At 40.8% G+C, this 25,588-nt stretch overlaps 1 protein-coding gene across 4 annotated transcripts in view; it reads right to left on the bottom strand.

Moving 5' to 3' along the window:
* Window positions 1–25,588, bottom strand: part of SH3RF1 (SH3 domain containing ring finger 1) — a 176,657-nt gene that overhangs the window by 12,586 nt on the left and 138,483 nt on the right. For 3 of the 4 annotated variants that reach the window (XR_010120613.1, XR_008657294.2, XM_055276366.2), the window contains exons 6-11: window positions 22,981–23,091; window positions 15,308–15,483; window positions 13,979–14,149; window positions 10,717–10,976; window positions 9,463–9,824; window positions 56–414 (exon numbers count right to left, since the gene is read on the bottom strand). Coding sequence is in view for 2 of the 4 variants with exons in the window: in XM_055276366.2 (XP_055132341.1) it covers window positions 56–414; window positions 9,463–9,824; window positions 10,717–10,976; window positions 13,979–14,149; window positions 15,308–15,483; window positions 22,981–23,091 (1,439 nt within the window). In the remaining 2 variants the exon portion in view is untranslated. The remainder of the gene's footprint in view (window positions 1–55; window positions 415–9,462; window positions 9,825–10,716; window positions 10,977–13,978; window positions 14,150–15,307; window positions 15,484–22,980; window positions 23,092–25,588) is intronic. The other variant, XM_055276367.2, reaches the window with a different exon arrangement.

Below are 25,588 nucleotides of genomic sequence, written 5' to 3' on the forward strand. Positions count from 1 at the left end.
CCAGCCTAAAGCTTGTTCATTTTTTAGTTTTTTCCTGGAACAAAGTTGAACTCACCTTTCACAAACAACAGGTCTGGACTCATTCAAGACAGGACCCAGGGAGGAACAGGCCTGGCGAGGAGGTGGAGCGATGGGGACGGCGGAGTCCAGGGAACTTGCCTTCCTATGAAAAGCATCCTGGGCCAGGGCTGCTCCTGCCACTGCAGTCGTGACCGGTCCGTCCCCGTCCACAGGGCAGGAGCCTGCCCTGCCGTGGACACCTCCTGGTGGCAGTTCGGGCCCCACCGCTCCCTGGAGAGGAAGCTCTGCACTGCTCAGCTCCACTTCTAGGGTGGGCGATGCTGGAGGAGACACACGGGGCTTCCGTTTAGTGGAGGCGCCAGAAAGCAACTTCAACAAACCCTTTTTTTCTTTCTGGAAAAAAAAATAATGAGCCTTAGTTGGAGAATGACAGTACTATTGCTGGTGTAATCTAAAGGGCCCTACAGTTCATTACTACTTTTTAATTTTTAATTTTAATTTTTGTGGGTACATAGTAGGTATATGGGGCCTTATGGTTTCAATGTTCGGTTTGATCTTTTTACATTATTTCTGTTGATAACTGGTTATTCATAATCTGGCCACCAAGTTTTATGTGGTGCTAACCTGACCTTTTGCTTCTCCTCCTTCTCCCTTTCTGCTATATATTTTTTTGTTTGGTTTTGGACATTCTGTTGAAGTAGGATAAACCGATAAAAAAGATGTAAGACAGTAAGACTCACCAACTCACATCCCAGGTTTGGTAAAAGCATTAGTAGATATTTTAGGAAAAAATGGAAATATCAGATTATGGATTTAATTTCCTGAACTTCTGCCTATCCTATCTCTAATTACCATGAGAGCTGACTGTATGCAGAATTAAATGCAAACCTGACAGCACTTTATTCCACAGGCATGGACGTGAGCCTTATCATTTACAGGCAGTGATCAGAGTTAAGAGCTAAACCACTTCTCACATGTCGCCACCTTGATTAAATGTAACAAGCCAATAAAACAGAAGTCAAACCACATCTCCCTTGCAAGTACCTCCTTGATTAGACATCCATTTTAAGGAAAGCTTCAGTATATTTATAAACAAGTTGATTTCTCTTTTTGCAAGCATATACAAATAAGCATTTTTTTGTTGTTTGTTTGTTTTCTCAACTATCTCAATTCCACAGAAGCCATCTCTTGAATTTTTGTCTCTTGATACTTTCTCTCTTTGGTCTGCTAGGAAAATCAGATGTCAAGAGAGTGCTCCTTCATTCTGAAACCTTAAGCATGAATGTTCTTTCTGATGACCAAGCTTAACGTGATCCTGTTAAATTGTTTTACCAAGATGTCAACTATATCATTAAGTTCTCTGAATGGAAGCACTGCTTGAATATGAAAACACTTCATAGAGAACTATTTCTTTAGAAAATCCTGTAGGCAAATTGGAATTATTAAGGTCCACTAACAGGGAAACATAAATTGTAAGGGATCTGCTGAGGAATTTTTCTTGGGAATAATAGCTTAGGCTCAGTAAAAACTCCTTGGGAAAACGAATCTACATCCCTAACAACATTGTTCCATTAGAGACAGCATGGCAGAAAAAAGGAGACAAAAGCAATCATCTATCAGACTATGAGGAAGCATCCCAGGGACAGTGCACCATAGTCCTCAGTTACCTAACGCTGCTCAAGGACATGTGAACCCATAGGCTAGAAATGGGAAGAGAGGGTGGGAGTGGGTGCTAACGTCATTTCTGTACTTGCTTGACCTGGGCTATAGATGAGCAGAGCTAGCTGATCCCCGCCACCCTGCAACTCTCCCCGGTAGAGGAAGATCCTTTTGCATTTCTCTTTATAGCCTGTCCTCAGCTGATCTTATGCGCTTTCGCTTCACTCATTCAATGCCACATTTTCCGTGGGGCTACTATGTGCATTCTAATGAATGTCCTCACAAACTTGGACTGCCTGCATGAGTGCAGTGACAGTGCTGTATATACCTCTCTATCTCACCCAGTGCCTAGTGCAGGGCCCTACACCTACTAAAGCTTAGAGGCTGAGAAAATACTGGAAGAGGATGAGACCAGTGGAAGGAAGGAAAAATATAGCTAGTGCCAGGCCTAAGGAAATAAAGGATATGTTGGATTCCCCAGATCCAGAAGCAATAAGGCCTTTCAATGAGCCTTTCAATAAAGCCTGTAGTCAATGAAGTGGTCTGACCAAACACCTGCCAGTGCTGCTCTGTACTTACTGTAGACAGCCTGAGGTCTGGAAGGCCAAGAGATGACGTGCAAAAGAATAACGTCCAGTAGCTTCCACTTCTAAGGTAGCAGTCAGCTGCAACTTCCAGCTATTCTTGCCATGATGTAAGAAAGCACACACTAGTCCATGGACCCCCAAAGGTCCAGTGAGAACATCAAGTCTATTGATAAATTACAATCTCAGCAAGCCACAGCTAAAGCAATTTCTTAAAAGCTCAGTTTTGAGCACTCAGTAAAATATCAGATAACTAACTCAACGGCACTCAGGGAACAGCCTCTAAAGTGATTAAGAAGAAAGATGACTTAATTCATCTAAAATGATTAAACACATTAAATACAGCTTGCTTTAATGACTTCTAAGGGATGTCTTATCATCATCAACTGATGCTGACTACACACAGAACAGAAGGCAGAGGATTAGGAATCACGGCAGGGCACAAGAGGTAAGGGGTAGGGGGTGGTAATACAGAAAAGATGCTGTCCTAGTTCCAAGGAACCATGCTTTCAATGGCATATTCTGATTTTTTCTATGTTAGCAGAACAATGTTCCACTTGAGAGAGATCATTTTGCAAACTCAGACACTTAGCATCTACGAGCACCATTATTTTTTCAAAAACCAACAGCAGAAATAAAAACTAAATGAATTCATAAAGACTACATTCAGGCTGGGCACAGTGGCTCACACCTGTAATTCTAGCACTTTGGGAGGCTGAGGCAGGAGGATCGCTTGAGCCCAGGAATTCAAGACCAGCCTGGGCAACATAGGGAAACCCTGTCTTTACAAAAAATAAAAATAAAAAAATTAGCCAGATGTGGTGGTACATGCCTGTGGTTCCATCTACTTCGGAGCCTGAGGTAGAAGGGAGGGTTGCTTGAGCCTGAAGGTTGAAGTTGCAGTGAGCTATGACCATGCCACTGCACTCCAGCCTGGGTGATAAAGGGATACCCTGTAGCAAAACAAAATAAAACAATAAAAAAAACACAAAACACCTGGGAGGAGGAAGAAAAATCATTTGAACAAAGAAAATGGTCACTAGAGGCTGGGCACAGTGGCTTACACCTGTAATCCCAGCACTTTGGGAGGCCAAGGCAGGAGGATTGCTTGAGCCCAGGAGTTTGAGCACAGCCTGGGCAACATAGCAAGACCCCATCTCTACCAAAAAAAAATTACCTAGGTATGGTGGCTCATGCCTTTAGTCCCAGCTGGGAGGATCGCTTAAGACTGGGAGTTCGGGCTGAGGTGAGGTATGATTGTGCCACTGAACTACAGCCTGGGTGACAGAGTGAGAGACTTCATTTAAAAAAATAATAATAAAATAAAGGAGGAAAGAAAGAAAATGATCAGTAGAGACTTCAAGAAAAATGTTCAGAAAATAAAATGAATATTTAAAAACCAGATAGGACCTCTGCTTAAGAAAATCAAGAATAATAAGCCAGGTGCAGTGGTATGAACCCGTAGTCCCAGCTACTTGGGAGGCTCAGGTGGAAGGACTGCTTGAGTCCAGGAGTTCAAGGCTAGCTTGGGCAACATGATAAGACCCCATCTCTTAAAATAAACAAATAAATGAATGAATAAAAGAACAATAAGAGGTCCTAAAACACTGAAGAAAATCTGTGGTTGGCTCCTTAAGGGAGAGTCATTGGGAATTTGGGGGCGGGGGATTTGAGACACTAAATGTTGACCTTATGTGGCCCATCTGTAGGAATGCTGGCTTTTAGGAATGGATCTAGGATATGGCAGAGTGCATGCTGACCAACACCCACTCCTGCTGACTCATATGGAATCAATGTCAATGTCAGGCAAGACTTACAAAGCACCTCTAGAGATTCTGAAGTTATGCGTAGAAAATGGAAGTGCTTGGGTAGATATCAGCATCAGAGGTGGTCCCTCCTCTTTTTCTAAAGTAAGGGTTAGAACTTAGAGAACTTAAGAACAATTACACAATTGTACTAATCAAAAAGTTTTTTTTCAGGCCAGGCGCAGTGGCTCATGCCTGTAATCCCAGTACTTTGGGAGGCCGAGGCAGTGGGATCACTTGAGGCCAGGAGTTCTAGACCACCAACATGGTGAAACCCTGTCTCTACTAAAAATACAAAAGTTAGCTGGATATAATGGTGCATGCCCGTAGTACCACTACTTGGGAGGCTGAGGTGGGAGGATTACCTGAACCCAGGAGGTAGAGGTTGCAGTGAGTCGAGATCACACCACTGCACTCCAGCCTGGGTGATCTAGTTCTGTAACCCAGGCTGGAGTGCAGTGGCATTAACATAGCTCACTGCAGCCTTGACCTCCTGGGCTCAAGCCATCCTCCCACTTCAGCCTCCCAAGTAGCTAGGACTACAAGCACATACCACCATGCCCAGCTAATTAAAAATAATTTTTTTTTTTTTTTTTTTGTAGAGATACGGTTTTGCCAAGTTGCTGAGGGTGATCTTGTACTTCTGGCCTCAAGTGATCTGCCCACCCTGGTCCCCGAACTTTTGGGATTATACGTGTGAGCCACTGTGCCCAGCCTTAATCTTTTTATAACAACAAAACACAATAAAACATATATACATATACAAAAATATCTCCCAAAGATTTAGAAACACATTTTCCTGGAGATTAGTTGATCAAATAATGAAGGCTTTGAACTGAATATGAAGTTAGAAATATGTCCAGATAAAGTTGTTATACTGATGATGGTAGAAAATATTAGGGCTCTCATAGAAGGAGGAATAACAATGGTAGAAAAGGTCTAGGATTTCAAACAAGAAAGAATTGAGACGAAACATAAGAGTTTCAGATGCCTGTTTATCAAACCACAGAGTGCAGACACCAAAGTTAGCTACAGATTTTAACACAAGGACAAAAACGCAGTGTCTAGAGATCCCTGAGACTTTGCGCAACAGGACTTCCAAATAAAATACTGTTCGAAAGAGTAGCCGGTTAGAAGAGAAGCAGCGAAAGTCCCATCTGTACATTACAAAATTATGTTTCTCTGTGGAACAGCAGCAGTAACCCACTGCAGAGCAGCTGGGTACAGAGAAAAGGAGGGGGCAACAGACACGCTATCATGTGGGAGATGTACCATGGATTGCTGGTAGGTTTAAGTAAATGGGATGATGATGCTCACAAAATGACGAGGAAAGATAGAAATAATGAGGGCGTTATCAAATACCTAGATATCTGCTGTAAGTCTCAACTAAAACTAGGATCTCTAATACACTTTTTCGTTGCTGACAGTTTAATCTCACAGAAAGTTGAGCAAACTGCAACTTTGGATCTAATTCTGATCAACTAGAGGGAGGGCAGAAACCAGACAGGGGTGGAGATGTTCTGCTGATGAAGCAGAAATATCGAGAACTTGGAATAAAGCATGGAAAAAGAGGCTGGTGATAGTCAGGTTTGAACTTTATAGTTTAAAAGAACTGATTTTTAAATGTTCAAAGAAAATATATGCATGACCTGAAACTCAAAAGGGAAGATGCTTCAAGAGGAATAGGAAGGCTCTCAAAAATGAAATTCTAACCATACAATTGCAAATCATCCCTGCAGATGAAAACATAGAGGCATCTAAAGGTACTGATGTGATCTCCCAGGGAGCAGCCTAATGGCTCAGATTTTTAAACGGCACGTACAAAAAGATGAAGAGAAGAGCCCATAACAAAGAACATAACGTGGCCCATAGCAATTCAAGAAGGCTTAAAGATCAGAATGAGCTTAAACTTGCAAAAATGCTAAAGACAAAAAAAATTTTTTTAAGAGCTCTTTTAAAGTTATGTTTGAAACAAGAAGAACAAGAAAGACACAGACCCACTGTGGAGAATGGTGGTTCTTGGATGGCAAGAAGAAAGGGAAGGATAATCTTCAGACTGGAAGGGAAGAACAAACTTTGACAAGAGGAAAATGAGTGAAGAGTTGGGATTTAGAGATCAAATGATTACTCTTAACAGGCTGAATTCACTCCAGTGTACAGAGAAAAATAGCAGAAGAAATGCAACCAATAACCTTTGATAATCTGGTGAATCTGGGATGAGGGTCAACTGAACAGGCAAGGAAGGGCACGTGCAAGTCCCAATTTTCTTTTTTTTTTTTTTTTTTTCCCTGAGACAGAGTCTCACTCTCTCGCCCAGGCTGAAGTGCAGTGGTGTGATCTCAGCTCACTGCAACCTCTGACTCCCTGGTTCAAGCGATTCTCCAGCCTCAGCCTCCTGAGTAGCTGGGATTACAGGCATGTGCCCACCCAGCTAATTTTTGTATTTTTAGTAGAGACGGGTTTCACTATGTTGGCCAGGCTGGTCTCAAACTCCTGACCTCAGGTGATCCACCAGCTTTGGCCTCCCAAAGTGCGGGGATTCCAGGTGTGAGCCACTGCGCACGGCCCCAGTTTTCAAGCTCATGACAACAAAGCACTTTGCAGACCATCTGGGAAATTCTAAAACAGTATTAAACAAAAGATTCATGAACATTTAGAAAGGGAAATAAAACTCTTACAGGAGACACTCGCTAACAATAAGTCACAGCAGAAATGGTGGGGCAATGGGGAGAACTCTGTGGATGGGAGGATGATGTAAAACGCAGGTGAATCTCAATGTGGCATCTGGCGAGTTCTCCCAGGACATCCTTGTAGATGTGATGGAGAAATGTGTACTAAAGACACTCTAGTCATGAAGATTCATGATTAAGTGAAAAGAATCATGGAATTACTAAATTTATATCAACCAGAAGCCTCTTTAGTGGACTTGGAACATTAAATGAGGTAGGAGAGTTAATAAGGGAAAATTTGAAATCTGTGATATGACGAATAGGAAAAGAAAACTTCAAGAGTATAGCATTAGGGAAAAGACACAAGGGGACAAACCTGCAAATACCTCAGGGCACCATGTAGAAAGGAGATCTGCATTTTCTATGTAGGCCCTCAAAATAAAGAACAACGGTTGGAAGGTTGAGTTGAGTTACAGCTGTCTGAAGATGGCACAGGGCAGTCTTGGGCTAGGGCACTGCTTGGTCAATGGGGCACGCACCCAGGCAGAAGCCATGGCCGTTTGTCAGAGATGGGTGCTCCACAGGAGGACCAGTAAGGACCTGTACTAGATGGTGCTGTAACAGGTTAACTCAAACTTTGTGGTAAAAATCGGGTCCTAAAATCAAGGTGTTGGCAGGGCTGGTTCCTTCTGGAGGCCACTGGGGAAGAATCTGTTCCCTTGTGTTTTCCAGATTCTAGAGGCTTCCTGTATTCCTTGGCCTGTGGCATCATTTCCCTATCACTCCTACCTCTGCTTCACCATCACATCTCCTTCTCTGGCCTTGAGCTTCCTGCCTCCCTTTTAAGAACATCCTTGTGTTTACATTGGGCCCACCTGAATAATTCAGAATAATCACCTTGTCAAAGGGCTCTTAATTTAATAACACCTGCAAGGTCCTTTTGGCCATGTAATGAAACATCTTTAAAGGTTCCAGGGATCAGGAGGTGGACATCCTTGGGGAGTCACTATTCTGTCTATCACAAGTGCCTTTCAAGCCTCAGAGATTAAGTGAATTCTACATTGGAAGGGCCCAGCTGAAGAGTCCCTGTTCTTATCAGTGGCAACGGCTCTGAGACACATTGTCCCCAAGTCTTAAAATCTAAACCATAAAAATAATTATTTATAAATACATTAACAAAGTTGAACATGTTGGCTTGAGTGCAAGTTTAATGTAGTTAATTATAAACACTGAAGAGATACCAATCTTTTTCAAAAACTCTCATGTTAACCCAACAATTAAATATTAACTTTTTAGTAGGCCATAAAGTTTATTTCCTTATAAACTGCTGTTTACAGGCTCCCTTAACCATTTAAATAGAACGACATACATTACCACTTAACCAGGTGGCTAAAAGTCTATGATCACCCCCAAACTTCCCAGAATTGGTATAGAGCTTCAGGGGAAATGTATAAAATATTGAGGAAAAAGTAATAATGACAATAAAATTATCCACATCTGTTACCATCTCTTCTCTTTTTACATTTAACCACTCTCAATTTCTCTTGCCTCCAATCACCTGTCTCTAAACCAACCATTGGTTATTCTTTCCAATACAACTTTCCATTTATATTTTCTTTAAAATTCAGACCCAAATGAGACATTAAAAAAAAAAAACACTATGGATTTAGACAATAATGTTTCCTTATATTTCAAGTCTTACCTCTCAAGGAACCATGCTGCTTAAGGTCAGATTTACTGGGCCATGGACCAGTACTAGCCTGTGGCCTGTTAGGAACCAGGCTGCACAGCAGGAGGTGAGTGAGGCTTCATCTGTATTTACAGCCACTCCCCATCACTTGCATTACTGCCTGAGCTCTGCCTCCTGTCAGATCAGCAGGGGCATTAGATTCTCACAGGAGCATGAACCCTATTGTAAACTGCACATGCAAGGGATATAGGTTGCACACTCCTTATGAGAATCTAATGCCTGAGGAGCTGTCACTGTCTCCCATCACGCCCAGGTGGGACCATCTAGTTGCAAGAAAACAAACTCAGGGCTCCCACTAATTCTACATTATGGTGAGTTGTATAATTATTTCATTATATAGTATGCTGTAATAATAATAGAAATAAAGTGCACAGTTAATGTAATGAGCTTGAATCATTCTGAAACCATTTCCCTGCCACCACCCCTGGGTCCATGGAAAAACTGTCTTCAACAAAACTGGTCCATGGTGCCCAAAAGGTTGGGGACCACTGTTGTAGATAAAATAAATCCATAAATAACACTTTTGATCAACAGTTTCATCCCCCTCACATATATATATTTTTAACAGAACTCTTATCAAGCAAGACTCACTGAGCAGGAAGACTTGAGGACAGCAATATGATGAAAGAATGAGTAACTAAAGGGAAAAGGAAATTCCTCCATGAGACTGTAAGCTGCACAAGGAGGAGTGACTATGTCTCATTCACTGTGGTCCCTCTAACATGCAGCACTGAGTCTGGCAAGTAGTGGGTGTTTAAACACAGAGAAACATGAGCTCTAGATAAGAGGATGGGGTGGTGCCTGCGTTTCTTCCCCCACTCTACTCCTAGCACCTGGCATAGTGACTCACACGTAGGGAGCACCTGAGGGTTTCTTGAACAATGAGTCCTCTCATTAGCTAAAAATGACAGACACAACATAAGAAGAAAAACAGGGAAGTAAGTAAAGCAGAGAAACAGTAAGAAAGGTCTTACTTTGCTATCCTTGTCTGGTTTGGTTGCTGAACTGTTCCCACAAGCTGATGAACCACTGTCAGGAGATGTGGGGAGTCCAGGGAGAACGGTCACTATCCGGCCACTGGGCTCAGCCTCCAGAGAAGCACTGGTGATGCTTGGGGAGGTCAGTGGAGCAGCTGCTGCACAGGCCAGCGGGGCACTGGCTCGACTGATACTGATGGCAGCAGTGTGCGTGACTGAGCCTGGCATCAGAGGCGCAGGTTGTGGGGAGGCCAGTGAGTGATGGGGCAGGCCCACAGATGCAGGGCTGAGGCCGGCGGCATTCTGTACCTGGATGGGTGTCACTGCTGCCGTGGGGCGTTCCTGGCTGTGCACTGCAACTAGTAGATGGAAAGAGGTAACACGGCAAAATTCAACAATCTAATAGATGCTGCTCACCAAAACATGAGTCATTTCACTGCATCAGACCATGATGAAAAGCTGCTATTGTATTTATTACAATAAAGATGGGATGGACAGTGGCCTAAAAGCACTTAATCTTAGCTGGATTCCTAGACACTATCTATTGTCCTTCCAGGTCAGCCCTTGAGTCTACTGAGTGCCTGGAAGCTCAGTTCTGACCCAAGTCCTTTTGCTTAGGAGGCAGTCCCTCCACAGTGTTAGAGAAACTGAGCCAGTTTTTGATGGTATTCTACAGTGTCAAGCCATGTCTCCCTCTAGTCCTTTTCCTATTATTCATTCCCTTTTCTTATTAATCATTTTCCTTCTTTATGTTTTTCTGATAGAGTTCACAAGCCTTTAGTTTACCCCTTATCCCATTAGTTACCCAAGACTCTTGGGAAGGTTTTCAGTGCTACAGAACTAAGAAAGCTGTTTAAGATCCTATAGGGTCCAAAGTAGACTTGTGCCTAAGTTAATCAGAAATGATCAGCACACCCATTAGTAGGCTATCACGCAATGTCACATGGATGGTAGTAGTGAGATTTGAGATCATACGATCTCAACTATAGAAGTCAAAATTTCAAGTACTATTGACATTCTTAGGATCAGCCTAATTTCTTTCAGACTTTAGATCTATCCATCAGGCTTGAAGTAATACGCAGGGCACGCTTAGCCCAAATAAATAGATACAAGGTGCCACTGAGTAGACTGTGCCTAATGTTGTTCATTATTTTAATTACATCTACATTTCTCAACATCTGTCATAAAAGATCTACTATTAGGCAGGTAAGTCCTTTATCCTGATATGTTCTGGCCTGGGTTCCTCCTTACCTGTCCTCACAGCATTGCGGGCCTGGTTGACTGTCATTTGCCCCGTCATGTGCAACAAGACCTTAGCCTGAGGACTTGTCTGGATGTGAGCTGCCGATACCACAGCCGTGGGGACAACACTGGGACTCCCAGCCACGCCATTTCCCTGGAGCTTCTGGGCAGGCCCTCCTGCCGTGGAAGGACTGACCATGGTCACCCCTCGACTTGTCTGGCCAGCTGTAGACATAGGGACTTTAGCTTGGGAAGCATTTGTCACCGCCCTGCCAAGACACAAACACAGATGGAAAGCCCAGTCCATTAGCAAAATGACAGAAAGAACAATTAAATGCAAGAAAAATGACTCAGAGCTTTAAACATAGAACATTTTAAAAAATGAATGGAATTATTTTTATAAAGTTTAAGAATAGAAAATTCAAAGTAATGATGGCTCTGAGACAGAGAAAGGTCTTGAAATATATTCTGAGTCACCAGAAACCACACGTCATACTCTGCTCAAGAATAAACAGTTATTGCATTCAGCTTTCCATAAAAGACCAAATATCTCCACTGACTTTCAAGGCCCTGGATTCTCCGCCTTCATCTATAGAACAAGCTGGGATCATTCCCTGACAATATCCCCATTTCCGTATCTTTGCTCCTGTTTCCTGGCTTCCTACTTGCCTCCAGCTCCACATCACACATGTGCCCGTGTACATGCATGCACACACATACACGCACTAGTGGAAAGTCCTCTCCGTCTTCTCTTGACATATTGTAATCTCATTTATGTTTCAAGATCCAGCATGAACACTGTCAGTTCAAGAAGCCTTGCCTCAGATTCAGGTTTAAGATCTTATGATTCTATTGTTTCACATGGATTTCTTCTTTCATTCTGTTTGTAAACTCCACAATTGTTTATGCTTTGGCCCTTGACTACAAAATGTGGTATACTATTATTATTAGTAGTAGTATTTTTTTGAGACAGTCTCACTGTTGCCCAGGCTGGAGTTGAGTGGTGTGATCTTGGCTCACCCCTCTGCCTCTCAGGTTCAAGTGATTCTCCTGTCTAAGCCTCCTGAGTAGCTGGGAGTACAGGCACGTGCCACCATGCCCGGCTACTTTTTTGTATTTTTAGTAGAGGTGGGGTTTCACCATGTTGGCCAGGCTGGTCTCGAACTCCTGACCTCAGGTGATCCACCCGCCTCAGCCTCCCAAAGTGCTGGGATTACAGGTTTGAGCCAACGCGCCTAGCTGGTGTATTATTTTTTAAATAAATTATTTATCAAATACTGCTGACTTGGTAAGTTCCTTGAAGGCAGGGCCAGTGTGAAATAACTCTTCTGTATTCATCCTGTATTTGCACATGTTCAGGGTTACAGCCAACTCTAAACATCTATGTACTCACTGAATGTAATTAAGTTCAGTATAGTTTTGTGTAATGTATTTTTTTCCATATTCCAAATTCATTTAAATAACAATTCTGTATATAGTAACTTTCTACTAAGAAAACACTTCATTAACTTGAACATCCTTACTATTTACCATGAATGACAGAATTTACTGTAAGCACATATTCCTCTAGAGTTAAACAAACAGAGAGATTCTTTTTTTTTCCTTGAGATGGAGTCTTGCTCTGCCACCCAGGCTGGAGTGCAGAGGCATGATCTCAGCTGACTGCAGCCTCTGCCTCCCAGGTTCAAGTGAGTATCCTCCCTCAACCTCCAAAGTAGCTGGGTCTACAGGCACGTGCCACCATGCCTGGCTAATTTTTGTTTTTTTTTTTGTTTTTTTAGTAGAGATAGGGTTTCACCATGTTGGTCAGGCCTCAAGTGATCTGCCCACCTTGGCCTCCTGAAGTGCTAGGATTACAGGCGTGAGCCACTGCACCCGGCTATACAAGCAGAGAGACTTCTAATAATTGGTTTTTAATAAAAATGTTTGATAAAAAATTTTTTATAAAAATGTTTTCCTTCATTAACTTTATTTTTTTGTTCTTTGTTGCATTTCTCTTATCTATTATTATCATTATTTTGCACCAGGGAGGTTCTATCTGCCATTTTCTGGATGGGATGGATTCTGTAGATTTTAACATACACAGAAAAGAATGTTTATATTGATTAAAAATTTGCAAGTCAAATTAAAGTTAACATTCTGTCACCATCTGCAACAATAGTGATTTTCATTTGATTAGGCTGCTGGCCAACCTATAAATCAAGGCCAACAGCTGACAAACATGTCAGTTCATTAAGCTGTTTGTTTAAAATCAGGGGGTTTGAGGAATGATTTAATGCAGTTAAACCTGGACTGTATATTAAACGGCTGGTGGTCAAAAACTAGGGCTCCCTCAGTGTTGATTTCATTACAGGTCATTTAACTCTATTTCCAAGGCTTCTTTCCTCAGTGACCAAAAGCTGAACTATCTTTACATAAAATATATAAATTTTTGCATATCTAAAGCTCCTGTCACTCTATAACAGGGTTGCTCAACCTCAGTGACATTTTAGGCCAGATTATGATTATTTTTTGTGGGAGGCTGTCCTATGTATAGGATGTTTCACTCTTAGCCTCTATCCACTAAAGCCAGTAGCACCCCTAACCTCCAGTAGTGACAATTAAAAATATTTCTGGATATTGTCAAATGTTCCCTGGGGAGCAAAACTGCCCTCAGTTGAGAAGGATCTATGCTATACTTAAAATTTTTATTTCTGACTATATTATAGAATTCATTGTCAGAATTCAGAGGTAATTACAAAGTTAATGAAATAAATATAAATCTAGACCACCAGGGTTTGAGTTTGAGCACTTCTTCACTACGTGATCTCAGACAAGCTGTATGATATCTCTGTGCCTCAATGTAACAGCAACTAAGAAGTAAGGTTAATCAGTATAATGCATTTATAAATCTGCCTGCCTGGCACACAGTACGCATTATATAAACACATAAGTATTAATAATATAGCTTTTCTTTGTATCAACACTATGCCTTTCCTAGTAGAAAAATACTGAAAATGGTGTTGTTGAACCTTCTCCCATTAAAGCAAATAACTTAAAACCCAGTACATTTACTGGTAGAAACCTATAATTTCACATATATCCATGTGAAAAGTAAGCTGAAAATTTTAGAGTTAGAAGGGATTTTAGTAGTTGTAGACATGGATTTTTAAAACCTTGGCTAGGTAACAGGCAATTATAATGTGAAAGGAATCTGGATAGGCTGAAAACCATGGAAAAGAACAAAGCTTCTCTGTTTAGAACGTAGTAAACAATGTATTCAAAACCATACCTTGTGACTGGTGCCACATAATTGCCAGGGAAAACCCCTATCTTGCTGGTATGCATGGATGTCCCTTTGAACCAGCCATCCTGGCAGCGCTCGAACACTAAAAACATCTCCCCTTTTCTCAGCTCTAGTTCATCCTCTTTCCGAGGAGTGTATGGATATATAGCAACATACCTAGAATAGAAAATAATATTTGATTTCAGGCTGAGTAACAGACAAATCCCAAGATGCTCAAAATTCTTCCTTGGTACAAAGTGTTGAACATTTTGTACAAATGTAAACTGAAAGTATAATCCTTTAATCTATAAGTAGCATTGACAATTCTCCATTGAAAGAGGTTTTGCTGTCCACATTTTAAAAGTAGGCAGAGGCCTTCCTGATTAAGAACCTGTTCCTCCCAGTGTGGAAGTGATTATCCCACCAAATAGTATTTGCATAGTGTGAAATAATTAATGCAGTTTCCAAGAGTGCCTAACTTGCTACCAGAGATTATGTACCCACTAGGAAAACTGAGCTCTTCAAATGGCACTTGTTAGGCTTGAGAAGTAGCCCCAAATGAGAACATATGGTATGAAATCCCATTGGGAACACAACACGCTGGCTTCTACACACAAGCTGAACCTAGAGGCTTGAGCTACACCTGCTTTTGTATGCTCAGTTCTAGGGAAAAAGACTGAATTTGAAAAAATCAAGAGAAAACAAAGTCCAGATCACAAAACCCCAAGATGCAAGGTGACCGTGCCCACGAACACATGGTAACCAGGCAGGCAATATTAACCTATAGTTCTTGCCAGTGCTTTAAACTGTTGGTGTACAAAATTACACAATGCAGGATCCACAAAGACCTGGCTGTATTCTGCCACAAATAAACGCTCAACAGGATAAACTTTTCTGGATACTCATTGCTGAGGACTTAAGCTTTTTATATTCATACTCCAACTAGACCCAGATATGATTTGTGAAGAATACCTTTCTGTTATTAGTATTCTTATGCAAGAAATGAAAATAAAGATAAAAAGTTCAAACAGGAGTTGTACAAAAGAGGCAGTTTCATACACATATAATATTCTAAAGAAGCAAACTGTGTTTCCCTAAACTATAAAAGGCCTTCTTCACTAGTGGGACAGCTACCTGGCAAGCTCATGTATCAGACTTTCTTTCAGCAGTTCCCTAGTTATATGCATGACCAGGTAGAAGTTTGCAGGACATAGACCGCTTGGTGAGCCATAACGCTGTCATCAGCTCATGTCAGAAAGGTGTTTCTTGACCTCTGAGGTTTGGACTTAGTTTTAAATGAACACATAAGCAGTAATAGATGACACCCTCACTTACACACTGGGGCGAGTCTGAGGCCGTAAATGTGCAATCTGGTCAGTGGATCCTGTCATGGGCCTCGGTCCCATTCCAGCAGCAGAAGCAGCAGCAGCAGCAGCAGCGGCGCCTGGTGGTGTGGAGGCAAGGACAGTGGCAGCCAGGAGAGGGGGTGGCGGAAGAGGAGGATTCAAAGTCTGGTATAGGAAAAACATAAAGAGAAAGGGAAAAAAGGGAACAAAATACTGATTTACATCTTCCTATGGAAGGTGGGAACAAAATACTGATTACATCTTCCTATGGAAGGTGGGAGAGAAAAAGAATCATAAATCCATAGAACAAGACTTTAATGGAATCCACACATGGCAGAATCAGCAGCCTAACTGTTATGAAAGCCTGCTTCTACAAATTCATCTCTTGTTCTCCTTTAAAATCTTAAAGCCAAAGCAACCTTTTCAGCAAACAGGTAAGTAATCACCCTTGGGAGGAGGGAAAGAAAAAAAAATGAAACAATTGCATGTAATCTTAAGATTAATAGCATTTTAAAGTATGGACTTGGACAAGGATCCAAATGCCTGTAGAGGCGGGTAGTTATGTCATGCTGCTTGCTAGGAATTAATTTGTGATTGTTTCTGTAATCTGAAACTTAAACACAACACACAATTTAGCTGCACTCTATCTCAAATCATTCCTTCAGAAGAAAATTTCCTTTGATGCCTGGTCTACAAAAAGCCCAAACAATAGTAAGCCACAGTCACTGGACCATTGTTGCTACTTTTGCTTATTCTTTTCTTAACTTTGCCAGCTTTTGAAATTTGGTACTATCAAGGGTGGTAATCTTTAACAAGTACACCAGTGAAAAGCTGCTGGTAACCTTTATGGGCACAGCCTAATGGGGTTCTGCCTACGGGATTCCATGCCTTTTGAAAATCAATGGAGCAATTGTTACCTTCTGATCTATAAACCCAGATAATTCTTTAGGGTCTGTATACTGAAACTCTTGGGAAAACAAGCACACAAAGACTGCCTGAACCCCTACCTCGTCCTCTCCAAATCTTTGAACCACTAGATGTAAAAACTAAGTCAAAGGAGAAATAAGAAGACTAAAGAATTACCTAGTTAAGGGTAAATGGCTTCTATATGCCAGCATATTAACAAAATAAAGATCCAATGATTTCTAAACAGAGCTTATACCAGTCATCTTATTTCTGTTTTTTGGAATAAAAATTTGAATTTCGTCACCATTCACTATAATACATCTGGCTGTTAATATAGACATACATAGTTCCAGAAACATAATGAACTGAGTGGAAAAAAATTTCAAATTTCTAGACATATGCTGTAACTATTTGACGCATTATGTTTAATTTTTTGCTAAAGCGACTTTCAATAAAGATTTTTCCCACACTGCAGCTAAAGTGGTTGCAGAACATTTAGTGCAGAAACAAATGAGGTGCAGAGCCACTTACAAAGTGCAAACCAGGAGAAGGCAGAGGTTAGTTCAAAAAGTTGGAACGTCATGAAAATGTGCCTCACATTCTCAATTCAAAATATGGCGGCATTAAGATTTGTTACAGCTCTGGAATTTGCATGTACTGAGGCTTAGAGCCTCCAAAACCTTTAACCAGGAGAAGGGCAAGCATCTATCCTGTTAGGCTTCTTTCCAGTGACAAAGCAGAGATAAAGACAATCCTGGTCACAGCAAATGTGACCTGGACAGTTCATGGATAACAATGCATCAGCAGTTTGACAGGTGAGATAATCAGTCTACACTGTAAAGAGAGTAATATACGGAGAAACTGTAAAATTACCACTTCACTGATTTCCATTTAAATCTTTCTAAGCTCAATCTCAAAACAGTGTGGCTGTGGAAAGGCAGAAAACTAATGGCATGTGCTGAAACAGAAATTAAAATAGTCTATTATAGCTTAACTTTATTAAAACACAGGCTGTACTAATTTGACCTAAAAAGAAAAAGATAAAAATCATCTATGCACCTGATAAAAACATGTCATCTTTTGTAATATAAATAAAATTTTGTAATAAAATGTAAAATCACTTCTTGTCACAAAATACACTAAGCTAAATGTTCCATGTACATTACTTTTGCAAACAGTGAGAGTTAGACATTAAGATATGGCATCAAAGAGGATATCCTGAAAGATCCCAAAGGTTCTGCCTGAGAGAAAAGAGTTCTCTCTCACTTTCTGTGGTTGAAACATAAATGGTTTAATAAAATTGGGCAGATCTTTTCCCAGTGCATGCATGTTTGCATGTGTAAATTTGTGTGTATGTGAGCAAACAGATGAAGATCAAGAAACTCTGATTAAAATCAGATTCCTAGATGTTGCTTGCCCCTGTGGGGTTGGTAAAATGATAGGGTTCTGGTGACTCCAGAGCTATGACAGACTAGGAAATTTTGTGGGTTGCTTTATAAACAACCTAAACCAAAATAATCTGGTGATGTGGAAGTTCAAAAGGTAATCCACTGTGTACTGTGCTTCAGGCAGTTTGCTGTCCTGCAATACCTGAAATTTCCACAGAGTAAAACCACACATAGCCTTTCATTCACCCGGAGGCGACCTGGAGTCCTGCTTATTATTTCATAGTCCAGGCCAGCCCAGGCACCAGAGGCCAAGTATACACTCTCTACTACATGCAAAAAACAGCTATGGACTTTCTAGAAAATGATACAAAATTCACATTTTGTTAACAATATTCTGCTCACCAAAACTAGGACTTAAGAATGGTGTGCTAATGGGAAATGGTCATATTTCGCCATGTCCAGGTTCTCTTCTCCTGACCCAGTGATCTTGAAAGAAGAGACAGTGTTACATCATCGAAGAAGCATGGCCTTTGGGGTCAAAAAAACATAGATTCCAACCCTGGCTCAGTCTCTTGGGGCAGTCCTCGACTTCCTTCCTTTGCTAGAGTGAGCACCCAGGGAAGACGTGTCTTCTCTCTGAGTGGGCAGCATTTCAGAACACTGGCAGGCCACATTGCTAGTGACACTGTGAGTGAAAAGTTCAAGTATATGGGTGTGAAACCTCTCCCTTCTGGCACTCTCCCCTCTGCTTGCCCTTTCATGCAACTCTCCCAGGTAGTGATTAGATCTTAGGATCTGGCTAAAGAGAGGGGAAATGGTCCAGTATGTCTCAAGCTTGGGCCAAGGGCTACAGGCCAGCTTACTAGTAAAGTGCTTTGCATTGGAGCTTTGGACACAAGTTCAACTGAAAATAAAGGGTTCATTTCCTTTCTAACTGTCCCTTATGTGTGCATCTCCCTCACACACCTCCCAGGGTAGAAAAGTGACTGGCAAGATAGACTGAGCCTTTCTGGGTCCCTTGGGCAAATATCATTAATATTCTCTAATCTATCACTATTGCTTTCTAAATGTCTGATTTCCATTCAGCCCACTTTCAACCCTACATATCAACATGTCTAAACAGTCCTTGTGTGTACTGAACTCAGATGCATGAATACTGGTTGATGAGGAAATGGTTCAAGCTACTACCTGGAGATGCCTGTTGAAATTGGTCAACAGTGTTACCAAGTTCAGCAGCATTACCATCTACATGCATAAATTATAAATTTATTGTTCCACATTTGATCTACAAGAAACAAGAGAGATCTGTATACCAGTTAAGTGACTCTGTGTAAATTCTGTAAGGTCTCTATGTTTCACTATACCAACCTGAGAGATGGAGTTAACAATTAGAAATAGTTTATGTAAATTGTCTTTCCCAGTGCCCTGGAACACAGCAGAAGCTCAATAAATAGAAGCTATTGTTATGATTAGTGACATTGTGAAGTCAGGGACTGTATCACCCGTCTTTGTATTGGTGGCACCTAGATCCTCAATGAGCATTTCATGAATGAAAATACACTATGTGCTTCTATCCCCTTCTTAGAACAATATGATGTGGAATAAGAGGTCTCAGTTCCCAAGATGCTATAATCCTTTCCTGTTGCTGCTATGAAAGTTCTGACCATATCCCACCCTTCACCCTGATTTTTAGATCTCCTGCCAATTCCAAAGGCTCTACTTCTAACTTTCAAGCTACCAAGGTTGACAGCCTCATCCTCTACTTCCAATTCCCTGAACCCACCAACAAGTTCTGCTTAGCCTCCACCATGGCTACATATTGGCTATTTTGAGAATCTGACATCATTCAACTTTGTTTAAATACACACATACAAACATGTATGTGTATAAAATTTTTATTATTTTTATTTTTGTATTTTTTCAGGAACAGCATCTAGTCCTGGCTGGAGTGCAGTGGCACAATCATGTTTTACTGCAGTCTCAACCTCTTGGGCTCAAACGATCCTCCTGCCTCAGCCTCTCGAGTAGCTGGGACTACAGGCATGCACCACCATGCCCAGCTAATTAAAAAAAATTTTTTTTTGTAGAGACAGGGTCTTTCTGTGATGCCCATGCTGGTCTCGAACTCCTGGCCTCACGCGATCTTCCTACCTCAGGCTCCCAAAGTGCTGGGATTATAGGCATGGGCCATCGCACCCAGACTAAAATTTTAAAATTTGGAATGCAATCTGTTTATAAATTGGCCATGAGTGGTATTTACCTTTATTGACCTGACTACCTTATAATACCTTGCAGTTAACCACCTCTTGGCTGGTCCAGAGGATCGGGGATTATTCATCACTTGTTTTAAAAGTCCTTCTGCCATTATGCAGAAGACACGAGACTAAAATCTTCAACCTCCTCCCCTACAAAAAGATTTTTTAAAAATCACTACTATTAATAGTTTGATGTCTGATTTAGATACATGTAATACCAGTATTGCTCATAATGTTGGATATTTAAAATTTTAACTGTTACATGTGAAATGTGTGGGACAATGTTTATAACTTCATTCTGCATAAAAGATTTAAAAATCTCAATTCATGAAAAAAGGCATTAGAAATAATTTTCATTTTTTATTCTACTGGTGGCATTTATTACCTATAAATCTACACCATGAAAAGCCTGCCTTCTTTTCTACCAAGCTGTGTGCCATTGCTGTAATAGTACTCACAGTCTTCGGAACCATTTCAAATTTTAAATAGAATGCTTGACACAATTAATATAAGATGTAGAGGGCGCATGCTACTGAGATTTTCCACTTAAACCTGACATATTAAATCTAAAACATTTCTGCCAACCTACCAGGCACTGTGATTTCTGCCAACCTACCAGGCACTGTGAGATCTAGACATCTCCTGGGATGACAGACAGGTTTGTTTATAATTAGTTTTTCATTAAATGAAATTGGCACAGTAGACATACTGTTTAATCAACCTTCCTCTTGCTTAACATGCAGGTTTTCTTATATAATCCTAAAATAAAATGGCTGAATGTAAATTGATTTTTGTATATCCATGTTCTCTTGTGACCTGTCCCATTGATTTGCCTCACAGTGACCTCCAGGTAAGAGCAACTGGCCATTTCCTACATTGTAGAATCTTCAGCCCACAAGAGCCAGCCTTACATCTTTTCTCACCACAGGTAGAATATCCCTTATCCAAATGCTTGTGACCAGAAGTGTTTTGGATTTTGAATTTTTTTAGATTTTAAAATATTTACTTCACCAGTTAAGCATCCCAAATCCAAAAATCTGAAATCCAAAATGCTCCAATGAGCACTTCCTTTGAGCTTCATGTTTGCACTCAAAATGTTTCAGATTTTGGAGCATTTTGGATTTCAGATTCGAGATGCTTAACCTATAATTAAATTTTCTATTATCTGAAAAGTTAAGTCTTTTTTTTTCCCTTAAGAAATCAAGTTAGAATTTTATCATGCATGGCAGTCATCTGGAAATGAAAATATCAACTTGTTGTGTACGTGTACTGTGAGTGGGAAGGAAAAGGAGAGAGTCTCCCCTGGAGATGAGAGGTCATGATGGTTAAGGAACTTGGCTCTGGTCAAATATCCGGGGCTAATAGAATCTTAGGGAAACCAAATTTCACTAAAAGTTAACTGAAATTCATCTTCTCCCCAGATGAATCCAGGCATCTTCTCCTTCGCCAAGCAGCTGTACTATCAAGAAAGTTGTAATTGTTCAGGAAACATTAAAAACGAAAATAAAAACACAAACAAAAAACACCTTAACCTCTAGCTACAACATTATTAACTTCCATTTAAATACAAGAACATGATTAACTCTAAAAAGTTTTCAAAAGCCTAAGTCAAGCTAGGTAATAACTCTACATTTATTTATATCCCACCTTGTTTCTAAATCAGTTTTCAATTATTTATAGATGTATCGAGACAAAATAAATAACAAATAGGAAAAACAAGGCAAATGGAAAATGAGAACAATAAAACTAGCCGGAGCCAACATTTCGACTAACTATGTTGTGGAGTCTTTGCTGGAGGGGCTACAAATCTGGCCCTAAGCATTCTAGCAGAGGGAAATAAAATCTTTACAACATGTATAAAACCCACAACCTAAAAACAAACCAGCTGCTTAGAAGCCTCCCTGTTCCTGGTACAGACAGCAAAGAAAACTGTAACAAAGTGAACCAGGCCCAACTTGGAACAGCCCTCAACCGAGGCCAAAAAGGAGATCAATAATGGTCATCCCTTTCTATGATCTAACTCTGTGAAGTAGATATTTATTTTATGGCTAGGGATACTGAGGCTTAAAGAGGCAGAGTACCTTTTCCATGGTCATATAACAAATAAATGGCGGAGCTGGGCTTCAAACCCTGGCTGTTTCACCGCAGGCCTGCACCCCCACCATTGGGACACACCGATGGTATTCTCTGCAAACAGCACAACTTACGACTGTGGGCAGGCAGGATGATGCAATGGTATAGGTACTAGGGCAATCTAATTTAATGATCTTTTCTATCGTAATTCAACTCAGCACTGGAGCAAATAGACAATATAAGCCAAAGCTGTGGCCTGGATGAGAGATGTCTCACAACTGCTAGTTCCTTGCTTACAATTTTAGGAAACAAGGTCTTAAACAACAGTCTTTCTCTACTACCGAAGGTTGCATTTGCTTGTTGCTTCCCTTTTAATTTTCTTTCCAGAATGGCCCTCTTCTTTGTATCTGTATCTCCTGGTTACCCTAATTCTCCCTATTATTTTCCCATTTGAATGTTTTTAAGCAATTAGCCGTTTAGACTCTATCTGTAGGATGTTATGTTTTCAGAAGGGAAATCAACATAACCTAGGGGAGCCTTCCAAGACCGAAGGTGCCTTTAGATAGCCACAGCTACAGACCATACGGATACAAGACAAGAAATTAAAGAATGAATCTTTAATGTAGAGATTTGGTATAGATCTGTCATGTGACTCAAAGTAAACCATTCACCTTCAGGACCTGTTTCCTTAGTATTTCCATAAATGTGTCTTTATAAGAAATAAGCAGGATCTAGAAACTCAAAAGAAATAAAGGTTAAGCTTTAGAAAATCAGGTTGCATTTTAATGAAAATTAAATGTATTTTTGAGTTCTTCTAATAGCTTCAGGCCACTGATCCTCACTGTTAAAAATTTTGCAGGAAACAGGCAAGGGACTTTCTAATGTTTTGTTAAGATTAACAGAGATAATAGATGAAGGATAGAGACCCACCACACCTAACAAGTATGAACATACACTGCAGGTGTTAGGAGGTGGAGTGTGCCAGATTAACATGACTAAATACCTAAAAGAGAAATAAAAATGGGAGAAACTATACTCACTCCAAGGGCAGCTTGGTAGGGAACATCTGATGGGAAAGTAAACGAGGGGCCAGTTGTCACTGGGCTGCTTGGGGGCGGGGTCACAATTAACCCGGTGGTACTTATATGAACCTGCCGAGAAAAGAAAAGTTATTAAAAAGAAGACTATGTTTAATACAACAGAATATACTGGCTAAACCTTAGAAAGGCAAGTCACATTAAAAAAAAAAATCTGTATTTTCTGTTGTTTGGGGAAGGCAGAATCCCTTTTAGTTTGCTCAGCCCAAATTTACTAGTGACCTAATTTGAACCAGACATTTTACTAGATGCTGGGGAGTGATGTGATAAATACTGGTCACGACAGTGTCTTACCTACAGAATTCAACCGCCGTTGGCTTTCACAATAACACATTGCCTCATTTTGTATGCCACCATGAATCAAACTGGTCTTCCAATGGCCAGTCTGGTGCTCAACTAGCCTCCTAACAATTTCCCTGAAGATCCTGTTAAGGTGGGTAGTGGCTGAACACTCACCTGTCTATCAATACGTTAAATCTATGTGAAATTCTTCAGGTATTTTGCTATTTTCAGGATCATTTTTCATGACTTCTACCTTTTGGTGGGGATGCATAATTAAAATGCAGCTGCCTAGACATGCTTAGAGCGGGCAATTACTGAAAAAATCTTTAAAGGAACAATGTCAAGCCAAATTAGTTGTTTTCAAAGGTGTCTTATCCATGATAGAACCCAAGATTAATTTACTAGAAAGAAATTGAGTTATTCAGGTCATTTCATTGCCTGTGTTAAGTTACTCGATCAATTTCACTCAGGTTGCATAGCAGGTCCAACTGCAGAATGCAGTGGTGTTACTAGAAGCTACATAAGTAGGGGGATGGGTTCCTGCACAAATGTGAGTGTTTTTTCCCCTCCAGTGTGAATAGAAGCAATGTGGTTGGCTGGTACCTGCCTCCCTAAGAAAACGATAACCCACCCAAAATGCTAGGTTTTATAATAAAAATGTAATCCCAAATATAGTTTTCTCAGTTCCCATACATTGAAAAAAAGATCGTCAGGACAAAGAAAAGCTCAGAGATTAGTTCCCAGAGGACCTAATGGAAACTTTCAGTTTCCCACTTGGGTAGGCCCGACCAAAGCCAGGGATAATCAGCATCACGGCATGTAATTTATTTTCACAAATAAATCTATGCTATACACGGAATCTGCAATCTTTTAAAATTCATCTGTATCTATTAGCCTATATATTGATTGAACTAAAGTTTGAAACTAAGTAGATCCAGGGGGTGGCACTAACAAGAGTTTCTCCCCAAACCCAGTTTCTTTCTTTTCTTCTTCTCTTTCTCATTATTTTTTATTAGACAGGGTCTCACTATGTTGCACTTCTTATTATTAGACAGAGTCTCACTATGTTGAGCAGGCTGGTCTTGAACTCCAAACCCTCATTTTCTATTTTTCCTGTGAACCAAAGTCTATTTCCAACCTATTTCTAACGGAAAGCACACTGGTTTTCCCTTCTAGGACAAAGCCGAATGACCTTTAGCTATTGTATCCAATAACTCTATATACACACTCCAAGGACATTTGCAAATTGGCACCACACTTAAGAGGTCACCTTTCTTCTAAGATACAGTGAAGCTCACTTCAAAGTGGACATGAGGCAGGAGAATAGGGTCTGAAGGCAGGGAACCTAAGGCTGTTTCACGCTGACTTCCCAGAACTAAACTGAAAAGAAAACCTTAACTTTCCATGCCTAAGTAACAAATGGACCAAAGGCTACTTTGCAAACCCCCACCTTTTCTGAACCGCAGATGGGAAATTGAAAGTACCTCTGACTGGTTGCTTTTTGTAACCAATCAGCCATTTGCATAGGAGTGTAACTTTGTAACTTCACTTCAGCCTCTGATTGGTTGCTGTCCTCAACCACTGATTGTGGGCCAAGTCTTCGTTTGCATAGAAGTACAACTCTGTTAACTTCACTTTAGCCTCTGATTGGTTTCTTTCCCCAACTACTGATTGTGGGCCAGCACTTCATTTACATGCGTTGAATACCAAGTGGCCAATGGGAAACCTCTAAGGAGTATTTGGGCCTGAGAAGACTCTGTATCCAGGGCCCTTAAGCTGCTGCTCAGGCTGCTCCCACACTGGCGTGTACTTTCATTTTTAACAAATCTCTGCTTTTGTTGCTTCATTCTTTCCTTGCTTTGTGTGTTTTGTCCAATTCTTTGTTCAAAACGCCAAGTACATGGACACCCTGCACTGGTAACAGACATTATTATCAAGGAACCCTTGGGGCAGAAAAAAACTTACCAAAATACAACTTCCTGGGCCTGACCCTATACATATCTGAGAAAGATCATTATTGATTGACGTTTCTCTAAAAGCCCAGAGTGGGAGACAGAATAATTAGCTGTTAATGACCTCATGGTTTTGGGATAAGTCCCTTCATGTCTCTAGACCCCTGTGAGCAGGTGGACCAGAGGCTACCTAAGGTCTCTGCCATCACAGGCACTTCAGGGAAGCACTGACATGGAGAATCCTGCAAGTACCCCTTCAATACAGGGCTTTCCTAGCACTGCGGCAAAGGAAGAGACAAAGTCACCAAAGAATGACT

Source organism: Symphalangus syndactylus, chromosome 4, assembly GCF_028878055.3.
Source record: "Symphalangus syndactylus isolate Jambi chromosome 4, NHGRI_mSymSyn1-v2.1_pri, whole genome shotgun sequence".
In the NCBI taxonomy this organism is placed as follows: Eukaryota; Metazoa; Chordata; class Mammalia; order Primates; family Hylobatidae; genus Symphalangus; species Symphalangus syndactylus.